Source organism: Homalodisca vitripennis, unplaced genomic scaffold (genome assembly GCF_021130785.1).
Source record: "Homalodisca vitripennis isolate AUS2020 unplaced genomic scaffold, UT_GWSS_2.1 ScUCBcl_12777;HRSCAF=22671, whole genome shotgun sequence".
In the NCBI taxonomy this organism is placed as follows: Eukaryota; Metazoa; Arthropoda; class Insecta; order Hemiptera; family Cicadellidae; genus Homalodisca; species Homalodisca vitripennis.
The window spans coordinates 1,568-24,772 of record NW_025788982.1 but is presented as its reverse complement, the minus strand read 5'-3'; the positions used below and the strand labels follow the sequence as shown (position 1 = coordinate 24,772).

General features: G+C 31.9%; 1 protein-coding gene across 1 annotated transcript; it reads left to right on the top strand.

Moving 5' to 3' along the window:
• The first annotated feature begins 1,386 nt into the window (after nucleotides 1-1,386).
• On the top strand, nucleotides 1,387-10,056 carry LOC124375059 (zinc metalloproteinase nas-1-like). The gene is made up of 4 exons (XM_046833182.1): nucleotides 1,387-1,562; nucleotides 3,070-3,402; nucleotides 4,590-4,702; nucleotides 7,789-10,056. Exons 2-4 carry the CDS (start codon nucleotides 3,105-3,107, stop codon nucleotides 7,948-7,950), a joined length of 573 nt encoding a protein of 190 aa, XP_046689138.1. The 5' UTR covers nucleotides 1,387-1,562; nucleotides 3,070-3,104; the 3' UTR covers nucleotides 7,951-10,056.
• The last annotated feature ends 13,149 nt before the right edge of the window (nucleotides 10,057-23,205 follow it).

Genomic DNA, 23,205 nt, shown 5'->3' with positions numbered 1-23,205 from the left:
ATTGATGATGGTTGAATACCGATAAACGTGCATACAGGGTTTTAGTTGACTTTTCATCATACTAAAACAATATTATTTCATTTATAGTACTAAAATAAATTACTTCATTATTATTAAAGTTATTTCAATTCACTGTTTTTCTGCGTGAATTATTTGCCCCTCTGTAATACGTTACTGGGACAGCTAAGATATTAACCCAGCTGTAATATCTTGTGATAATATATACTCTTAGCCACTGAGGAGATAGAGGGTTGACAAATTACTTGACTGTAATAAGACTGCGGTTCCTTAGCCGAACAATTTGTCCAACGACCCCATAAGGTCCCAAAGCAATCAGAATCTTACGTTAAGTCTCCGTTCAACGGGGAAATACAGTACTAATTAACATAGAATAATTTATGTTTCCGTTAAATTGGAACACATCGCGATATTTCAGTCTAGATACATAAGAGAATGATTGCAAAGGTCTCTATTTAGTTTCAACTGCTTGTGTTTTAAACTCTTTTAAAACGAAACAATATATGTAACTGGCATATCAACTGGTTAAATTATGCATACCTTATATAAGTATAAGTTTAGTCGTAAATGACTGGAATGGTAGTAGCAAGAGAAAGTTGTAGATCTCGTTAGGCAATGTTTTTTTCAATCAAAATAGTAGACTTTGGATATTTTCTGATTCTGGTGTAAGCCTCTAGTTTGTGTAATTCATGTACTAACTATGTATCTTTTCATGTGTTCGCTTACTCTTTAAGTTCTGCGAAATTGTCTCACCAAGTATCGCTGTTCTTTCATGTTATCTATAGAACAACATGAGCTAGAAACTTGAAAATTTTCATGCAATTCAAACAAAGCCTTTTACCCGATCCATGGTCTGACGCACTCCCAATATAGAATAGGCATAGAGTAAAAATAAATAAAAGGAACAGAAACCATGTTATTCTTGACCGTCAGATTATGAAACTTTTTAACAATGAAGAGGTTACGTAACTTTTTTACGTGAGCATTGCTTTGATATACCTCATTTAATAAATTTTGTTTCTATAAATTGTAATTCAAGTTTACACTTGAATATTATATTGTTCTTCACAAGTGATAATTTCTGTAAACAGCTTAATGTATAAAATGTTTGATAACATGTAAGAGCTAACATTAAAACATAAAAAAACTCCACGGTAAATTAATCACCATTCGACCATACAAACCATTCGAAGATAATATAACTAAATTCTATTGCAAAATCGTTTGATCATTACCAAGGTATGAATAATGCAATTTATTTAAAGCCAATTTAACTTGTATAGACTCAATGGAGCGTCTTAAGAATATGTTAAAAGTAAGTATCATTGAATTACGATCAGGCAGTTTAAACAATGATAACATGGGGTATACTGTACATATTATTTTTATACCCAAAAGCTATGCACTTGTACAGGGAGCGCATAACACAACACTAAAATATGGACAAGAACATTCCCTTAAAGAGCGATCTTTTTTTGAACTCGATTCGCAATTTTCCATCCCCGAAAAAAATCCTTTGTTTGCTTGGATTATAACCAATTTCAGTAAGTATAGATATATTTAAGTTTTCTAAGCTATTCTCAAATTCTTCATATACTTTAAAATCGTATATATTTACGTTAAAGGTGTTTTTGCTTTTTTATATATCAGTTTAAGATGTACTATGAATTCTCTCGAGATTTGAACCCAAACCCTCTTGTACCGGATATTCATAGATTGATGTAAACTTTATGGATGAACTAAAATTTTGCTGTTTCTATAATTATCAAGCACGAGTAATTAAGGACCATTTCACACTCGTTTTAAATAACTTTCATTATGTTTTCAACATTATTATCATTTTTACTAATGAGTTTTAAAAATTCCGCACACAAAATGTTCTGAAGTTACCCATCCTGGGAAAATACACAACTATGTAACAAATATATTTTAATTTAAGATTCCTAATACTTTTAATAATATTTTTTTTTGTAAATTATAGATTTGCCTACACGTTTTTTTTATTTTCACATGAAACTGCACAAAGGAATAGTATGTACTTTTTAGATTTTTAAAAATTAAAAAACAAAGTATATTCGAATTTTGCATGTTCAGGAAACCAGCGAATAAAATTTAATTATCAATGTGGTGCAACAATCACTTTAGTAAGTTTTTATTCAATGTTTTTTGCAGACTTTTAAATACACCATTAGCTACCTGAATCCGACAACAAGAATTAAACAAAAATACTACTATTTTTAACAGTTGCACCACGCAATTTTTTGAAAAAATAAATTTAAAACATAGTTCAAAAATCAAGAAAAAAAGAAAGTAGAACAAAATTGTTGCCACTTCAATACAGTACAAGAGGACTCATCTGTTCAACATTATATAGTAGCAATATTTCAAAACTATTAAAGTGCACCTTTAAAATATGAAATAAATCTATAACAAAGCATATAACTGTCACAAATATTAAAAACTCCGAATATAAAATATCAGATGAAATGTAATTATGAATGTACGAATTAAGTGAAACGACTGTGATAAATTATATATTGGACAGATAAAAGAAACATCAAAACACTTAAAGGAGTTTTCATTCACAAAAATATAAGGAAAACATAACGCAGCTTAATTATTCCAACACATTCATTATCAATATTATTTTATGGCGGTTTGATCTGTAGACTTTTATAATTTAGAAATGATGTGAAACACAGTTTGAACAAAAGTGAGAATGTATCATTCGATCTGTGAGATATATCGAGACAGGTACACACTAGATTTGCTATTTTGGACCAATCTTCATTTCTCGCACGTAGACAAGAATTAGTTCTATTATGGTGCATGTCCAACCATGAAATTTTGCTGTGAAGACTATCACTTAGTTTAGCTTACACTATTTATATTTTGTTTGTTTTTCGGGAATGCAGTAAAGATTTATCTAATATATAATTGTGTGTTTTCCATTTTTAAATTATGAGACGAGGTATAGACTTGGAATTTGGCATTGAACCATTATAGCCATACCTTGTTATTTTTAGTTAAATTGTGAAAATTGTTGTGTAGCACAGGCACAAGAAAATTACATCGTAGAGCGACTGATGTACATAAACTCTGTGACCTGCATCACATGGATACGTGCAAGTCTGGACAACACAGAATCCATCACGAAGAACTATAAGACTCCGCATCTGGTCGAGTTTGTTCCGGCAGAGAAGGGCTGCAGGGCAGATGTGAACTCGCCCGCCGCCAAGGCTGCCAACAGGTGGGCCAAGGTGTATGTATCTCCTGAGTGTATCAACTTCAGGAGCATAGTCCACCAGATAGGGCACGCCATGGGGTTTGGCCACGAGCATCAGCGAATCGATCGGGATTGCTATGTAAAAATAGATCCGAAATGTAAGTACTGTTAGATACTTCACACTCTTTGGTACTTGAAAGAATTGAATTTTATTCAAACGGCGATGTGCTAAGTTATCAAGATACAATCTTTGGAAAGACTGACCACTTTTACAAGTAACGTGGCCAGCGAAAGGACTTAAATTAAAAATAGCTTATCTGCGTCCAGATAAGAGTTCAGTTGGGCTGCTCTGTGTGGCGTCCACATCAGGCAAAGCGATAAGGCTTATCACTACTGCTGATCCAAAACACTACCAACTTAACCTTAAACTTACAAATTAAACTACAACTGAACTAAACTCTTCTTGATGTACAACTTGTACCATTTACTGTAAAATACTTTAATTTATTTACCCATAGCTACTTTTCCTTTATCTATAATAAAAAAGGTTCTCTGTTGAAAATGAGCTACATGAACTAAAAATAAAACTTGGCTAGCATTTTGAAAGAAATTTAAAATAGACTTTATACACATAAATAATCCAAATTAAATAAATTACATAACATTAAAAAAAAATTTGAAATTAAAAGCTTGCTTAATTACATATTTTTAATTATTTTTATTTATTTTTAATCTATGTTTTTACAAGTAATTTTAGTTGGAAAAGAGCAAACAATCCTTTATTGACAGTAAAATTCAATTAATTTCCTATTAAAAAACTTATCGTTAACGGCAATTTTTAACCTCATATGATAATTTATTGAACTGTTTCGGACCATTCTACATAATACACTGCTTTGGGATTGATTTTCCCTTAGAAATAGTGGAGCTATTTTGTGCAAGCGAAACTTGAGCATATATCTTGAACGGGAGCGACAATATTCTAAATGATAAAAAATAATTATTTGGTAATAAAGGAATAATCGAAAAATTACAAGAAACACCTTCAGAAAAAATATAAATATAAGTTATTTGGAACTTATATTTGTTGGTTGTTATATTGACACAGTTTTGTTAATACGCTTGACAAGATGTTCATACTCAATCTAGCCATTGTTGATAATACACTATTAATAAGACAATTAAATAAAAATGCTACCCAATATTGAGAATTACTACATTGTCTAGCGAAATGTGTAAGAATTTGTAAAAACATGTCGTCAACTTTACATTAAAACTACTATAACAATAATGACTATTATGTAAGAAAGATAAAAATAAAGACATATCATTCATTGTGTTCCAGTGGAATTCCATCCGCTGCTCAATAAGGTCAATGCTATAGATATTTCCTTCCCTTACGACTTGTACAGCTCTATGCACTACCGGCGTTCCGATTATATAAAGTACGCTCGTGAAGTAAGTACTTATATTTCAGTTTACTTTAGTTTTTTGGATTTGTTTAGTGGTTTGATACTAAATTACACTTAGTCGACTCGTTGATGGTGATTACTCAACTTGAAAATTCATTGTTGCTAATTATTGTAGACACTATTGTGCTATTTTAGACTTTATTGGGCATACATAAACTCTATTGCGCTCTTATTTACACTCTTCTTTGCTCTCATAGACTCTGTTGTGCTCTCATAATCACTGTTTTACAAGTGAAGACACTATTATTCTCGCATATATGAGCTCTATTGTTCTCTCATAGACTATTATGCTCTCATAGACATTATTATGCTCTCATAAACACTATTGTGCTCTCAATGATGCTATCGCACTCTCATAGACATTATGGTACTCGTATAAACTTTTCTCTCATAGATCATTGGGCTTTCATAGACACTATTGTGATCTTGTAGACATAACTGCAATATTGTGGAAAGTCAATGTGCAGGGCCCTCGAAAAACATATATGATCTTGTATTTTCTTAAAGTAACAAAACGTACCTAAATGAAAACCATGCTCTTATTTCATCAACACTAAACTAAATTTCTTGATAAAAATAGAGGGAAGACCAATTTTTTACACCCTGTAAACGAGATTAACATCTTTCCTCAGAGGTGGTCGGATTTAGCTTACTGTAAGACCAATGGGTGGGTGGATTTAACCAAATACATATCAGGACTTTAAGTTGAATAGCTAGATTTGTACGTAAAACTGCAAACTAATAGTGGTTATTTTTATTCAATATTCACAGAACGTCAGTTTTAACCATATTTATCTATTGAAAGCTAATCGCTATCACGAAATTTATCTACTTGAAGGGATTTAAAGAAAATTAGATATTTTTGAATTGGTAAGTTTTGAAAGATACGCATTTCCAAAATAGAATGATCAGCTCAAGTTATTAAGGTTTCAAGTTAAGAACCGATAGCCAACTGTTATAAAGAATAAATATTTTAAAAAAAAACTACATTTTTCAACAATCCTTTCTTTTGAAAGTGATTACTTATTTTTGGGGGCTATGCATACATGTTTCTCGCAGGGGGAAAATTTTCCCTTCGCGTCACGGAACGTCACGCATCTTCGCCCTGTACCGCCAGGGACGGGACTATGACGGCCATCTTGATGTGTGCGTTTTTCCGTTCCTTGGTTATCCAGCAGTACTAGTGAGAGGTTACTGACGCCCCTTATTGAAGTAGCTATTTCTTTTGGTGGACTATAGACGAATGTTTTGAACGGGGGAAAACTTTCCTTTCGCGTCACGGAACATCACGCATGTTGATGTTTTCAAAATGCTTTCAAATCAGAATGACACCTTTATCGAAATGTAAACAAACCGTTATATAAACATTTGATATGAACTAGCAAAATTTGACGTCAATTAAAAATCTGCTAGGAGCGATTAACAGGAAAATATAAACCACAATAACATATAACGTCGCATACGGCAAGGAAAAATAACGAAAAGATTCTGTAATGTAGTATTGTTCTAACATTATTTGTTTTCTAACCCTTCTACTAGTTTATTCTTATTATTATTGATATAAATGTTGACCGATACATTGCATCATCGGGATATATCCCTGCTACTGCAGTCTTTCCAGGTTTGGAGATTAGGTTACGCTAAAATTTAAAAACTGTCAAAAATTACAAAATCAATTCATACTCTGATATTAGTAGTTAAGTTGACTTTAAGACACTATAACACTTCTAACCCTAAAACCCCGTTAACAATAGACTAATCTTAAGTTTTAAAATATTGGTTTGAATAAATCTACGAACTACAAATTTATTTATTAATGAATGCAACATAATATTAATTGACTTACTGCATCATTTAATAGTTGTTTGTAATGCTCATCAGATTCTAAATTTAATTTCAGTTTACTAATAATTTAGTCCTGAAGGGATTTAAAAAAAAGAATAAATTAAATTGATTAGATCTTTTCTAGCTAACAAAGCTGTAGCTTAATAAAAAATCTTAGAAGAAATAGGTCTTTCTCTTGATTATAATTAAAAAGTTTACCAAATTAAATTGGGTCTTACCACATGTTTACTAAAAAAAACAAATTACGTAAAAACTGATTTTAATACAAATATTACTGAAGAAAGATTAAAACCATTAATTTATCTTTTAAAATATAAACTGACTTTAAAAATTTCAAATGATAAAAACAAGTACAAAGTAATGTGGTACAAAATATATGCAGTGATTGAAAGATATTTAGCAAGATTTTATTCCATAAATTTGATTTCTGTTATCATAAACCTATAATTTCATTTTTGAATAAAATGATAATGAAAACAAAGTAATTATTTCCGAAAAACTAGATTGTAGTGAAAATTATACTACCAAATTATAGAAATTTATATAACCTATAATAATGAATATGTATATCTATTTATTACTTTAATATTTATAATTCAGTGATCATTATAATGAATGAAATGCAAAAAATATTACAAAAATATATTTAAAGTTAATATAAAATATAAATATTTTTGTTAAAGAATTTAGTGTTTCATTTCATTTTAAAGATAATAAATAACCACTTAATAATTAGGAAATGTACTTTTTCAAGATATACAATCACAACTTGTTATAAAGATGTAGTCACTTCCATCACTCAGTTCCGCGACTGCCTTCCCATTTATTTAAATTCGTTACAATGAAGTAAAAATTAAATGTGGGAGTAATATTGTAACTCGCGTGCCGATGGCCAAGCTGCTTAAGACGTTGGAGTTTGGGTCTGAGTTAGAAATAACGCAGGTTCAAATCCTGTCTGTGACCATTGCACTTTTATCATAACTAACGACCTTGTACTATATTGACTCACCCCTGTATACTGTTTGATAAGATCCTCGCACAGGCCAGTGGCCTAAAAGGGCGGAATAAAGCCTTGAAAGGGAACGGACTCTCCTTTTTTTTAAAAAAAGGAAGAATAATTGAATTGTCGGTTTTTTTTAAGTTAGTGTCTCTTCTTTAGTGTTTATGGCAATATTGATTCATATTAAATAATAGTAAATGCTGAATTTTAATCTGGTTGTTCTACAGGGAGAAAGAGACGCTGTGTTTATAGGAAGATACGATGATACTCTGAGTGGCTTAGACATAGCAAAGATCGAGTACAGATATTGTGGAGCGAAGCACTTTTGCGACAGACGGGCTGGAAGTTGTCTGCCTAAGGACAAGAACGGCTGCTCTTTCAAACCCTAGTTTAATTTCCTATGACAACAATTAGACACTTTTTTCTAAATCGACCGCTTCCATATAGGGGTGAATTATGGAAGTATATTCCAATTGCTAATTACAATTTACGAATTCACTGAAGTTTAGAATGTGTTACTCATCGGTTTAATGTCAGAACACAATCAAATTGTCACAAATAGGAGTGGATAATAGTTCAAATATTAATCTAACTTGCTTTAATGCAGAAATATACAGACAATTTAGAGCAATCATAGCGATAATATGGGATTCATTCTTGACAGGTTCGAGGGCCAAACCAGTTCACTTGCCATTGCAAAAAAGGCTAGTAACATAATCTGGTTACAGCGGTTATTGTATAAAATTAAATTTTTGGTTTAAAGTACTCTAAATACGGAAGCACATAGTAAACTAGCACAATCAATATAAACATGTTAGTTTAATTAGAGTAAACGTATTGTTCCATTTTTTCAATCATTACAATATTACAACTTTGTTTCATTAGGAAAACCTAAACAATTCTGCAATTATTTAAAGGATTATTTTTATTTAGATTATCGGGACTAATACTTTGTGGATAAAAAAGTATTGTTGGTTAAAGTGGTTCATTATAAAATTTTGAAATTGATGTCCTATAAATATGACATTAGTAGGAAATGGGCTTTATCTCTTCACAAACACAGAAAGAAGAGATACAAGCACAAAATATTAGTTTAATTGCTAAAGTTGTAAATAAGTTATAAGAATAAATAGTTATTCCGTAAATATTTACTTAAGAATGTATTATTCAATACTTATTGCAATGTATAATTACGTAATTAGGAATTAATTCAGTAATATCAGACGTAGCTTTATGATGGAATAGATTAAAGTAAATTTATAGTTATTTACTATCTCTAACTTTGTTTAATGGCATTTAAATTTTATTAAATATATTGGATTAATGGTACGAGTTTTGTTGTGATCAAAGTTTGTGTAAATTTCAGTTCATACTATTTTTTATTTATTTAGGCCTTCAATAAATTTAGTAGTTATTAATAAAATATTAATAAAATAATTTTAATTTTTAATAATTATAACTGTTCATGTTTGTCAGATTGTATTTAATTTGACTGTACACAGTTAAACTCTTTTGTAATGATTGGCTGAGCATTAGCAAAACCTATTATTCGTGAGGCTGAACAAAAACGTTTCTCACTGTCACATGAATGTCTGTGTACGCGTTTCCTCGAAACGAACTATCCTATGGACTTTAAATTGTGGATGACGTTTCATTTCTGTATGAGGGACACTACATTCGATGATAGGGCATGTCACTTAATGGGATCTGGCTGAGCGTTAGCGAACATTTTTTCATTGGTCTTATATGGAATCATGATTGCAACAAGAAAATGTCTTAATAAAAAAATGTGTAAACAAATTCAAAACACCTGTAAGGGATTAAAAACATGTGAACTATTATTAACACATCCCAACACATTGAAACTATATGTGAAGCGACTTAGTGTGTAGACTTTTATTAAACACTGATATGAATCCCAATTTAATGAACAAAAATCTGAATGTACCAAAAATAATGATATATCAGGAAAGATTTCATATGTAGAAATTACGCGTGAACATTTTCTACAAGAATGATTGCTATGATGGGTCATTTTACCTCTTATTTTGTATGATTATCTTTCTGTCTATCTGTTCGCAGACATTTCGAAAATTAAATGAGATAGATTTGAAATGTTGTACGATTAGAATTACTGCGATGCTTGTTACGACATGTGGCATATCTTGTATATCCTTTGAAGGATCAGAGAGGCTTTAAACCAGGAATAAAGGTTGAACATAGTACATACAAATAATATAAGTGCTTTGTAAGGAATATGATAAAATGTTTCACGAAAAGGCAAGGATTTCGGTCATGTTTTAAATACCCGTACAACAACCTAGCTAAGATATCCACTTCCTGCTGAGACAGCTGGCTTAAAAGCTTTTAGCTTTCATCCTAATGGTTTTGGTGCTAATGTTTCCACTTCCTTATTTCCATTTTAGTGCTCCGCTGGTCTGCGCCTATAATGTGTTCTTTGAAATTTAAGTACAATTAAACAAGGTTATTACAGAGACAGAGATTTCTTGAGAATACCTTATGTACTTTATTGTGTTTTATCGATTTCGTCGATTTTAGAATCAATATAATCGCATGTATAGCAGGGTAAAAAAACCAATCAGGATAAATCTTACTTGTATAGGTTAACATTTGAGAAAGATTCAACATTGAATAGAACTTTCTGATAAATAAATACTGTGCTCTTATGTGACATTATAGGCTTCAATATGTTTTTTGCAGACTGTAAAATAGTGTAAATTGTCCACAGGTATTAGCTCATACCACCTACCAGGCGATCTTACGTCACCATTCATCAAAATTGGACTAGGTAACCATTGTACCCACAAATAGCCTTATTACAGCCATGTTGGTGCTTAACAGAGAGCGAAGCAAACGAGAGAATGGGTTGCAGATATAGAGATTTTGTATTAATAATTTGATGAGATTATTTTGCCAGTACGTGCTATTTCGGCCTATTTGAAGTTCCCAAAGTCAATTTTGCAGGAAAATTGGATGGATTTGGGTCATTCATTCTAGTATTCATAACGAACCACTGGTATAAGGCCAAAATTGCAGACAGTAAAGTACTTATGGAAGAGTTGGCCTGGAGATCTAAGGCATCCGACTTTCTATCTTAAAGTAAAGTAAAGATGTCTTATCTTTCCAGGCGAAATTAGGGCTAAGAAGCCCTCTCTAGCACTTAACCTAGGGACCAACGAAAAGGTGACTTAAGAACCACCACCAACGGCCGGGCAGGCGGGCTGCTTGCAAAGACAGGATCGCTCAGCGGTCACTCATCCAAGCAGCAGTCACGCTCGACGTTGCTTGATCTGGTTTTTTGCGATATTCGTTGTACATATTACACTATGCCACTGGCAATCACAGTTAAAGATAGCGCAGGTTTGAATCCCGTTTGTGACCTTGAATTTTGCTGATTAGATCCTCGCAGATGGTGGCAAGATCAGACTGAAAAAATCCTTAAAGGGTAGAGGGTGCACTTAAAAATATTCATGAATGCTGAAAATGAATGCTGAATGTTATAATTATATATTTTAAAATCCCCTATAATCTGCTAGTTTGAACTCTAGAGTCTCTGGGCTGATACGGTATCTGGTAGATAGAGGAAATTACCCAGAGAGATTGAGGGAGTGAGATGGGGGGAGAGAAAGAGAGAGAGGGGGGGAGAGGGGAGAGAGAGAGATATGGGGATTTTTCTGAGTGTTCATACATTTAAATCAAAGTAATGCTTTTTACTAACTCCTTGTCTTAAAAGACCTTTGCTTCATTTGGTATTACAGATTGATGAGCCTTGGTATATGTACGCTGTATTTTATACCTGCAGTTTTATACATTAGTTTTTCTCATTAGAGAAAAGATTTAACTTAATATTTGTATTTTTCAATTGCCTTTGTGGCAAGAATAGGTAAGAGTGAAAAGACTAATCATACTGTATATTTTAATCCACTTCATTTAAACTAGAGCTATATTTCGTTACATTTTGTTTCATATCCAAGCGTTGCTCCAATTTATTTTATTGTCTTGACACATATTGCTAAATAATTTGCTCTGTTTATTAGTATTTTCCAGTCAAATGCACAAAAAAGGCACAAAACTTATGTAGCTGAGATCTTTTTTAACTAAGAATCAATATAACAGAATATACTTAAAATCGGAAGTCATCGATTATTTGACACCCCACATTCTCCAAATTTAAACAAGAATGGTACCACAAAGGTGTTGAGAAGTGCGACTGAATACGCTGTGAGTGGCTTTAAAGTGTTTTTCTTGTCGAAGGCAATCTCGGGCTTAAGTAAAGGTTCACGAATGTTTGGGGAATACCAAGTAGTTCCTCTCAGGGAGAGCGGAGCAGTAGGCTTCTTACAGACAATACTGCTTACAGCTCTCTACATTTCCCTGAATAGCTTGGAATGGGAAATAAATTACTCACCAGGATATCAACCTTAATACTTAGTGAAGAGCATCGGATACTGCTTGTTAAAACAGGCTTACCAATCTTGAAAAACTTTTACCTCCGGTCATTTGCTTGATTATCGTCGGTGCGAAATCTCTCATCGTAAGTTCCACGTTTATTAACTCTTTAGTCAAAATCTCTGATAAAAATGTAATAATCTATAAATTTCTACATTAGTATTTACTAACTATAAAAATAACATTAATTTCCAATCACGAAATAGTAATCATTTAAAAATTTCTATGACGAAATGTACTAAAACTGTTAAATATTAAACGTAATTTTAGAACCATCAAAAAACATATAATGTTTGAAAATGCATTTGGGATATTTTTATACCAAATTATACTAAGAAAGTTTACATATAATGTTTAAGTAGAATTAATTCTTACACTTTATATTTGATTACGTATTTATTCATATCATGTAGATAAGTCTTTAAATTGTTACTGTAGAAAAGCATGGGATATAACGTAGCTTCAGATTTTAAAAGTGTAAATTAGTACACTTTAGAATGTGGTGCTATTTTCGCTTTTTAGAGTTTTTTTTTATTTTGCATAATATGGTTTGAATTAATCAACATTGTTTGTTAATAGAAATGATGTGGATGTCTTTATGAAAAAGGCATGAATGATATGTTTTATTGATTTAAATGTAATAGGATCAGTAGTAATGAAAAATAGTAATGTTGTGTAGTAAATCATTTTATACATGAGCTAAAATTGATATCTAAGCACGATATAAACACGTATAATTGTAGATATATAAAATAAGATACACAGCCAATTGATGACAACGTCTATTGTAATATGACATTGTCTTAAATCAAAATAGTTAACAAATGGGTTCCAAAAAATTCCAGAACATCAGTCTATTGTAGTCTTCAGTTTATTCCAGTATAAAGAGTAGTTAACAGGATCTTAGTGCTGTACCTTACCAAATAAAAACTCAAAAATTTCATAAAAAATAAATAAAACCAATTAATAAAAATTCTAGTTAAGGGAAATTTATATTTACTTAGTAAACCCGTGTTTGTAAGATAGCAAAAGCTTGCCCTAATAAAAGGGGGTATTCTAGACTTGCAATTGTAATATATCCTTTTTTGTTACTATACGAAGGGCGAGACTATGTGGCAAGGAGATGGGAGGCAAGAAGCAAGGGATGGATAAGGACCCAAATCCTTAGTACTTTTCAAGGTCAGTCTGGTGGAATCCTCAAACACAGTATTGAGTTCACCTTATATCTTAAGTTTGTAGTTGCAAAAAAGTTAATGATAGTTCATTTCAGTATTAAAAATCAATCATTTCTAAATCTAACCGCTGAATAAGTGGAACCATAAGATCGCATACCGCAATCATTTTCATATGACCAAAATACCATGGTCAAGATTAAGTTATTACAGAATTCCATGGTATTTTAGAAGTTATTATTGAAACGTGAGGTTGATTTTGATGTCAGAAGAGGATTTGGAAAACAGAGCACATTATTAATGAGGATTATAAAATTGTATGAAAACTTTAACTGTATGTGTTGAGAATGTCCGGACACTTAAGTGACATGACATGAGAATGACTTTTGACAGGTTACCTACTGTAAGTATGCATTTGAAGGACTTTTTATATTTATTCTTATGTGGGACAAAAAGTTGAAAGTCTTCTCTAATACAGGTAGTCTAATAATAGAGAGTGATTCTACTGTACCTTTAGAAAATGCCTCGTGGTGATATTTTTGAAGTTCAAAAATCCAATTCAAACTAGGTATGGGTACGCAATACCACAGGTCACTTAACAGGCTTCACAGATTGTGATGGCTATTGCTTATTTTTTAAGGCCACATGTGTTAGTATGTCACATGTTACTATGTCACATGTTAAAATGTCACATGATTGTACTCAGTTTGTTCAAATATTTATTTACTCTGTGATTTTCTCGCTGCTATCATGGTTATCCATAACACCCATGTATAATGTTTGCTAACGCTCAGCCAAATCCCGTGAAGTTAAATCCATCTTTATTGAACTCGAGGTTGTTTATGTCGCTTTATAAAATACATTACACAACATCAACATCGTATTTTACTTGCTAGCATAATATAAATTTGCTTATCATTAACAATTTTTCTCAACCACCCCCGTTTTTTCAGGAAACGTTGTATTATCATAAAACAAGAATGTAAATATTTATGAAATGATAAATTCCAATGAAATATTTAGTATCTTAGATATATTTACAAAATTTTAAAAGTATCATATTAAAAGTTATGTTTTTTCATACGACAAAAATTAAATCAGTATTAAATCAGTCATTGTTTAAAATTACCACGCTCCCCACCTTAACTAAATGTGATACAATTGAACTCGTTTGTTTATTTATTGTTCAAATTTCTCGTTGCCATCGTGATTACTCATTAGATCCATGTAAAATGTTTGTTAACGCTCAGCCAAATGCAAGGAAATTACACGCACCATGCTAGCTCCAAGCTAAATTTGGAGCTTATTGGCCAGATATCGTACGGACAGAAAATGTTCTAGCACCATAATTGACAGGCTTCACTAACGCTCAGCGAAAAATCTCTCAATCAAGAAAATATAGCAACAAAGCAACATAATTTCCAGTTTTGAGAAGCGTACAAATGATTCCACTTTGATATCTGATGGGTCTCTATACATTAGAGGGGTGTGGTGAAAAATAAAGAAGGGTAAAATGAGAAGTGTGGCGTGCTAGAGATTCAGGCAGCCGTGATAGCGCTGTTACTCTCGGAGGCCGTGGCAATGGAGCGCGACCAGCAAGTGCCTGCCTCTATACAATACCACGCAGAATGAGGATCTCTACACATTCTCTCTTCTTTCGGTTTAATTTAACCACTTAAAATGTATAGTATATAGGATGTCTTTTATAAATGGGCAACCATTGTGGTCTTGAAAGTTATAAATCATACAGCGAACTTAAAATGGAGAACCTTTTCTTGATTAACATTCTGTATATTATTATTATTTTCGATATACGAGTGAAACGTAATTTTAATATTTTTTATTCTTGGCAGTATTTTGACATTTTCTTTAATGATGAAGATAAGAGGGCTCAAACAGTTGGAGTTCCTCATGGAATTGTTTAACACTGAGAAAATGCTTTTTAAAATATGTGTACATTCTAATTCTCTAAACTGTAAATATAACGTCTCAAATTTCTTAAAGTAATTTCACGACAATTCTATTCCTAGGAAGTTTTTATATGTCTCTTAATAACGAGGGTATGTGAATTTTTGAGATTCCATATGCAGTTTAACATTTAGAGAGCACTGTTATAGTAGCGTCCTTTTTAGTGTTTGTATGTTTAACTGCACATATAACATCTGTCATTTAGGATTTTATGCTTGTTTTAAAGATATAAACGACTAAAAGGTTAACGAGACTTATTCGTGTAAGAGCTTTTTTATTTATTCAAGGTGTGTGTTTTTTTAAAAATTAAATTTTATTATATATTACTTCCAGCTACTGAATACTAGAGTAGTGTTTTTGGAAAATATAAATAATAAATGCAAGTTTACAAATATTTTTAAACCATAGAAACATTCCTTTTGAATATTTAAGTTACCAATTACAAATGAGTTTAAGATTACCTGCAAAACAAATAACAAGTATTCATAGTTTATCTTTAATATGAGAAATTTTCCTTAGTTCCGGAACTGATATAATGTCATACAGGATTTTGAAGCTTGACATTGCTCTTATAGTGGTAAATAAAGATAGTCGCCTGTAAGCCAGGAGCGTATCCCAGAGATGGCCAATTTTAATTCAGTTTCATAAACAAGGTATGAATCCTTAAACAATATTAATTTTTTTTGTCGCAGGGCTTTTCTTAATGGTCCATTTTTTAAACAAAAAAAATATGAAATGTAAAAGTTTTTCGACTGGTGTATTGAACCATTTTGATACCTTACCTTTCTGACTCTGCTTTTGCATGACTAAACAATACGGTCGATTATTACAAATTTATCCGACGATTTCATGGACAATTACGTTACCCTCCCACACATTGCAATCGGTCTACAAGGTCCACAAGAAGGGCTATGCCTAAATGTGAGCAACCTTTAAACTTCCAACCCTATATTCATAACTTCCCTATTGTGGAAGAAGAAATCCAGCGCCCAAGTAAGCAGTTCCAATGTTTTTTGACTACGTTATAAATATATTATAAATATGTGTAAAACAGCAAAGGCAACTGCACAAGCTATGTGTCAACTTTGGTGAATGTGTGTAGGCTGGTTAGTTCACGTTATTTGTAACTGTTAGCTACGGAGTACGTGAAACCCAAAACCATAAATAATCCCCCAACGCAACTGCTTGGGCAGACCACCCCATAAAAACCCCATTATAACACCCACAACGTCTGTTTTGTTGCAATTTACTACACAGTTGCGTTGGGGTCTCATGGATTACAGTTTACCCGTGTGTTTATAAACTCAATTCCATATTAAACATAAACGGTCTGTAGTGAGGTTTATGTTTATAACGTTGGCTTTTCATAAAATGAAACGAAAAAGAAAATATATTTTATTTATACTAAAAAAAATCAGTACAATCGGTTTAATGATTTGCGTTAGCAAGTTAAACAAGCAAAGTAAGGCACCTTCGCATTTATATAATATTATTTGGAAGTACGAATTATGAAATAATTAATTATTCACCTGAAGACGGTTTTTACCCAAATATAGTTCCAAGAATTAAAGGAATTCGTTTTAACAGTTATTTGTTACAAATAATATTTAATAATACAATCTTTTACAAATATAGACTAAACATAGTTTGTATATTCGACAATACAGTAAATCTTAGACCCTATTTGGAAATGTGTGTTTTATGTGATATTTGATGACATGTGCTCTCCGTTTATCAAAAATATGCCACCAAAGAATATTTTTCTTGTATTGTACGGCTAACCTTGCCTTAAGATTCACAAATTATTGACTATAATGATGATATATAAATTTTTAAAATGTGCAGAGCTATCAAGAAAATTATCAACCACGAAAAACTGTAATAGTGCCAAAATAAATCGGAAACGTTCTTAAATATACGAGGCAACAAGATTAAAATAAATCTTCGACTTTTGATTAAACGCCGTTTCAAAATATACCACTATAGGCATTTGGACGACCTTTTGAATCAATACTAAGCATTGTGAAAATGGAGCACGATTTACGAATTACAAGACTTTATCTTTACTTTGAAAAGAAAAGAAGGGAACTTTCTGGAATTAAAATCTTCATCAGCTTGACCGTATCATCCCCAATGTCGTCATAGACGTCCAAATTCACTTACAACTTCTAAGGCGAAAACAAAGACCGTTTATCAGATTAAGGACTAACTTTGTTGCTTGGCTGATCCGTCGGAAGTTTCTCAATCTCCTAATTGAAAGCAGTTCTACTCGGGCTCTTGTAATTGATACTTATTGAACCCAAACCGGACGGTTTCTTTGTCTCTCAACTACATGATGTCATTGGATTTTCAATCGCATTAATATATCCAGTCTGCCGTTTCCTCTGAAGCGATTCCTGTCACTTTCTTAGACATTTTGGTTTTGAAAGGATAATAGCACTTCGGACTTTTGCCATCGTTATATGTTACAAAACGTATAACAATACGTTTCGAAAATTCAAATCTAACCTCTTCGTCAGGTCAAAAAGTTGGGATGTTATGTAATGGACTGCCATTAAAGAAGGGATTAAAAATACCCGAAAAACCCTTGGAGTACAGACAGAAAAGAATGAAACACCTACACAACGCCTGGAATCATTTTTTTTTGTTTTGATTCCTCTTTTTTCTTTATTTTTTGAGTGACACTCATTTGCCACACGAGCTAACTTTTTTGTAATAAATGTCTTTGAGCCTGACGAATAGAGTAGATTTCAATCCTCGAAACGTTGTATTATTATATTACAACATATAAAGATGGAAAATATCCAAAATCCTGCTTTCCTGTCAAACCTTCCATCGTCAATATCAAATTTAAATAAAACGTTGGTTTTAAATTTTTAGTTACTGAAGTAGCCCTTTTGTCAAGGACTCATGCCAATCTTTTTAAACTAATTCAAATCTAAGGAGAAAAATACATTTAGGTATTGTTTTGAAAGAATTTGTAAAATACAATTCAAGCCTATAAATACAATAAGCTCTTAGAGTACGCTGACCTACCCTATATCTAATTGAGTGATTAGTAGAAGTTCTATCTTACAAAAATGGCAGCCGTTTAAGTTGCAGATTTGTTCCTACTTCAACAACTATTTTCAAAAGAATAAAACTTATGAGGTTTGGTTTCCGGCATTTTGTTATAATAATAAATACCTTTAAAATAATGTACGTGTACATTAAGCATTGTTGTAAGTGAATCACGCACGCATTTAAGGCTTCCATTACACTCCCCCAATTGTAATAACGTGATGGTTGCTGCAAAAGAATATAGTTAAGATATCCGTATAACATTTTTTCTAATTTTATAATCTACTAGCTGGTTTCCCGCGGCTTCGCACCCTTTTCGTGACCTTGGCATGAGCATTTCTGGTTCAAGTGAATTATATTTACTACGCCGATTTAGAGTTTACCTTGTTGCCACGATCAAGAAAATCTGTAAAAAGTGTATCTTTATAGCCATTGTACTCGCATATGTACTTTATTCTAAAGTGGTCTAACACCCAAACTTTAAGTTCATCCAGAAATTTATTTTAAAGACAAATATAGTACATAATAAATTAGCGCCTTCAACCAGTGTTAGGCTATTATACGTTACTGTCTTGTAATTGCAGTTTATAATGTGCAGGTGCTTTGATAACTTTTATATGTTGCAGCGCCGCCTGGTGGCGAGTTACACCAATGGGAATAGCATTTAAACCTTCTCCGTGGAAAAATACATATATATACAAATTTTGATAATGATCGGTCACATAGTTTCTAATTCCATAAAGGACAAACACACAAACATTCATTTTTATATATAGATATATATATATATATATACTAGCGGGCCCGGCGCGCTTTGCTGCGCATTTCAATAATTTTTTTTGCAAAAGTTGCCCGCGGCTTCGCACGCAATTTCCCGTTGAAAACAGTACACTATATTCACTTATTCTTTTTCTATCACATTCTAAACATTGCTGAGATAATTGATAGTCGTTCCATCGTGAGCCTCTTGGGCGTATTATGAAGGTATGTACCATATTCCTGCCTCTATCTAGCTGTTACCCACGGCTTCGCACGCAAATCTTAAGAACCGAAGTCCTTATATTACTTAGTAAATTTTTTTTTTTTACTATAATAAATTTTAGATTAAATTAGTTATATCTCCGATGCCACGATTGAGCTTGCTTTGTTGTCTCGATCGAGAGAATATGTACACACGGAGTTTTGAGAACCATACTTCTGTCAAAAAAAACAACTAAGGTTGATTTTATAACATTCTTTATATTTGTAGCCAACGTAAGATAGTAATTATGATATCTGCATTACTCTTCTGATCAAGCATGAGCATGGTTTATATTAAATAAATATTGCAGTTAAAGGTGAATTTTTACGTCAAATTTGAATTGTATTATCTGGATAGTAAAGTCTATGTTTAACAGTGATTGCAAAAACAGTTTTAAACAAAATTTGTCGTTTCTCTTAAGCTTACTCTATGCTTTAAAACTATAAGTGTAATATATGTTTACAAAGAACAGCTGATTAAAAATTTGAAAAGACGTTAACATATGTTTGCTGCAATGCATTTCTTATGGGTATTTCTGTAACCAGTGGGGCGGAATCCTGAATCGGGAAAGGGATGGGCATAGCTTATAAACCTTCTCCGTGGAAAAATACATATACGTACAAATTTTCATCATGATCGGTCCAATAGTTCACGATTCCATAAAGGACAAACATACAAACATTCATTTTTATATATATATATATATATATATATATATATACTATATATATATATATATATATATATGTGTGTGTGTGTGTGTGTGTGTTTTACAAAATATTAAATTACGTCTAGAAATTTTGCACCGTGTATGTGTACACATATAATAAGCTTCAAAAGAACTTTACAAAGTTTTTCATTCAAGTGACTAAAGTTCGAAAACAAATAATCTAGTTATTAAAAATTTTGAGATCCTCCCTATTTAGTGCCAACATTTATTAAACATATTGCAATTAACTTGAAAAGTATACCATAAGATTTGTCACAATAAATATTCAAATACAATTTACAAACACAAACCATTTTCTCTTTTTATCCTTCGCAGTGAAGGGCCAAAAGGGGCGCTGCAATAATTCGCCTAATAGCGACCAACAATGCGGCAGTGAAAATTTAATAACGCCCATCAATAACTAATGACATTAAATACGCATTGCAGCGACATTATGCAGCATCATCACCCCTCTGTTATCTTTGCATTAACTCTGGTGCAGAGAGCTGATAACACTCCCTCTGACACGTGACTTGTACAATAGTGTCCCGTGGGATTCGCATCCATCCTACCAATCAATCCCAATTTTGGATAAATAAAATGTATAATTTAACCTAATTGTGCGAAATAGTTTTAAACCATATATAAACGGTTTTATACAGGTTGATTCATAACCCTTGTCGGATATTTTGAAAGATCGTTCCTCAGATTATGGTAAACTCATTTTTATCTATAGTTGAAATCTTTTGGTATTCTGTCAGTATTTTAGGTTTAGGTTTTAGGTTGGTATTTTAGGTTTTAACACTTTTTTGCTGCACGTACAGGAACCAAATTTTTGCATTATGTTAAGGTTAATAATGTCTATTTAAAAATATTTATGATGAAAACTATATATATTTTTTCTTACTTTCCCCACCTGACGAAGAGGATGGATTCCAATCCTCGAAACGTTGTGTTATACCTTTTGTTATTTGCAACGACTGCAAATGTCCCCAATCCTGTTATCATTTCTGTATATAATTCATTTCATGATGGCTTTCATTTTAAATTGTTGTTCTAGAATGACTCAACGCAAAGGCACTGTAAACATATTTTAAAAGAATAGATTTATTTATAAAATATTATTAGTAACTCGACAACCTATTGTTTATATACATGGAGTACAAAATAAGCGGAATATTGTAAACTTTAGTAAAAGGAGTAATAATAAAGTTATTCTTTGTTAAAAGTGTGTGTAATGCTTGTGCTTTGAGTTAGCTTAACTAAAAAGTTTCATCGGCCCCAAGTTTGAAATGGAATTATTAAAGCAAAATACATTATAGATTATGTTAATGTTGAAACTCGTGAAATATTTTCTTATTGTATGTGTAAGGGGTTTAAAGATTTCATAAAAAGCATTATTTATATATAATATATATATATATATATATATATATATATATAATTGCCATATAATTGATTCCCTAAAATATCCTATGAGTTCTAAAACACCATGTGTATTGCAACAATGCTGAAATTTTTGTCGAAATTGGCAAAAACAAATCAAAGAAGAACTAATACAATGCGATAAAAGTCCACAAGTAACAAACTTACCAACTGTAACGCTGGAAGGAAGCCCAGTTTACTGATTGAAAATATCTGGTTGAAAAACCTTTCGACTGACTTGCCAGAGCTCATTTACTCTTTTCTACTTCCAAGACGCAACTTTTCTTTAATATATTTTGTTTTTTAACCCTAGAATTTGACGTTCGAATTGCTCATAATATCCCGTATGATAATCCTTTAGCACGTTTTGCACGGTCGGTTTAAATATTGTTAAAAGTATTTATACGAAAATCGGTGGTTCTGTTAAAAAAAGTGTATCTAGATTTAAAATTGTTTGGTAAAATTATTTATGTACTATATTTTAATATGGTTTAAAATCTCAAACCAATATAATAAAAACTATTACCATTACATAATTTTTTACCTTATTCAAAAAACCAATATCATACGTCAAGCAACAACACACAATATTTAATACTACTATTAATATAAATATAATACTATTAAAGCTAACAATAAGACTTTGGACATCACTTTCGATATCACAACTGGAGATTTACTTTGTCTATCAATTATAGTATTTATATATGTTTTTAACAGCGGCCCATTAGGATCTTGTGAACCGAGTTAAACTCCTTTAACACCAAAGGTGTTTTAATCGAGATTTAAAGTGTAATGTAAGTCTTTGTGATAATGGTACGCAGTTAACATTCCCGGAAAGTTAGAGATCCGGATTCGAGTCCCGACTGGATTTTTTTATCTGCATTGAAACATTATATTTATACGAAGTAAATTTGACAATACTTTTTAAAATTTAAAATATTTGTTTGTTAGACACATCACAACATGTTACTTTCCTTCTATATCTTTATATAAGTATTCCAAGAATCCCTTTATAATTTACTACTATATCACTTGTGTTGTTTAATATTTAAATTTATTAGCGTTGAAATGACCACAGTAATCATAATTTATATTATTTCTATGATAACATTTGAAATCAAATACATTAGTTCGAAAATTGACCTAACCGTAATTTTCAAGAATTTTCAAATTTTCCATAGTTTCCTGTAAATATAAAGTATACTAAAGTTTGACATAGTTTGAAAATAATTATTTTTCAAATAAAAACCACATATCCACGGGACAGACGGTAAAACACAAACACAGACTAATGGTTGCGTTTTGTTTTGGCATCTCTGGTCTATTGAACAATATCCTAAAGTTTGTAGTGATAGTTATGAATCACTGTATATATGTTTACAATTCATCGCTATAGAAACTATTGTAAATACATATGTAATACATTTAACAAGTAATAAAAGTGTACTATTCTCTATTTCAATTCGAGATTCTAAGTTAAAGTTGTTCACGAAAACAACACATAATTTTTGCGTTTTACAGAACAACAAATGCAAGAACACCTGTGTTAAGAAATATTTGGTTAATTAACAACATTTTGGAGTGAGAATACAGGTAATGTAATCACAAGAGATGAGTCGCCTCGTTCGACACCTAGAAGCTTCGGTCCACCCATTGGAGAGACCAAATCTTCCGTACTGCGGACATGGCCGCTAAGGGAGTGCAATCCCTTAGTAAGCTAATGGCCAACGGTCGGTGGTCCCAGGTCTAGCCGAAGACGGCTCCTCATGTCTGCAGTCCAGTCCGTCCTCCTGTTACGGATCTGAGGTGTGGGCAG

Coding starts and splice junctions, on each gene's coding strand:
- LOC124375059 (XM_046833182.1), top strand. CDS start 3,105: ATGTACATAAACTCTGTGACCTGCATCACATGGATACGTGCAAGTCTG. Junction 3,403..4,589: donor TGTAAAAATAGATCCGAAAT/GTAAGTACTGTT, acceptor ATTGTGTTCCAG/TGGAATTCCATCCGCTGCTC. Junction 4,703..7,788: donor ATATAAAGTACGCTCGTGAA/GTAAGTACTTAT, acceptor GTTGTTCTACAG/GGAGAAAGAGACGCTGTGTT.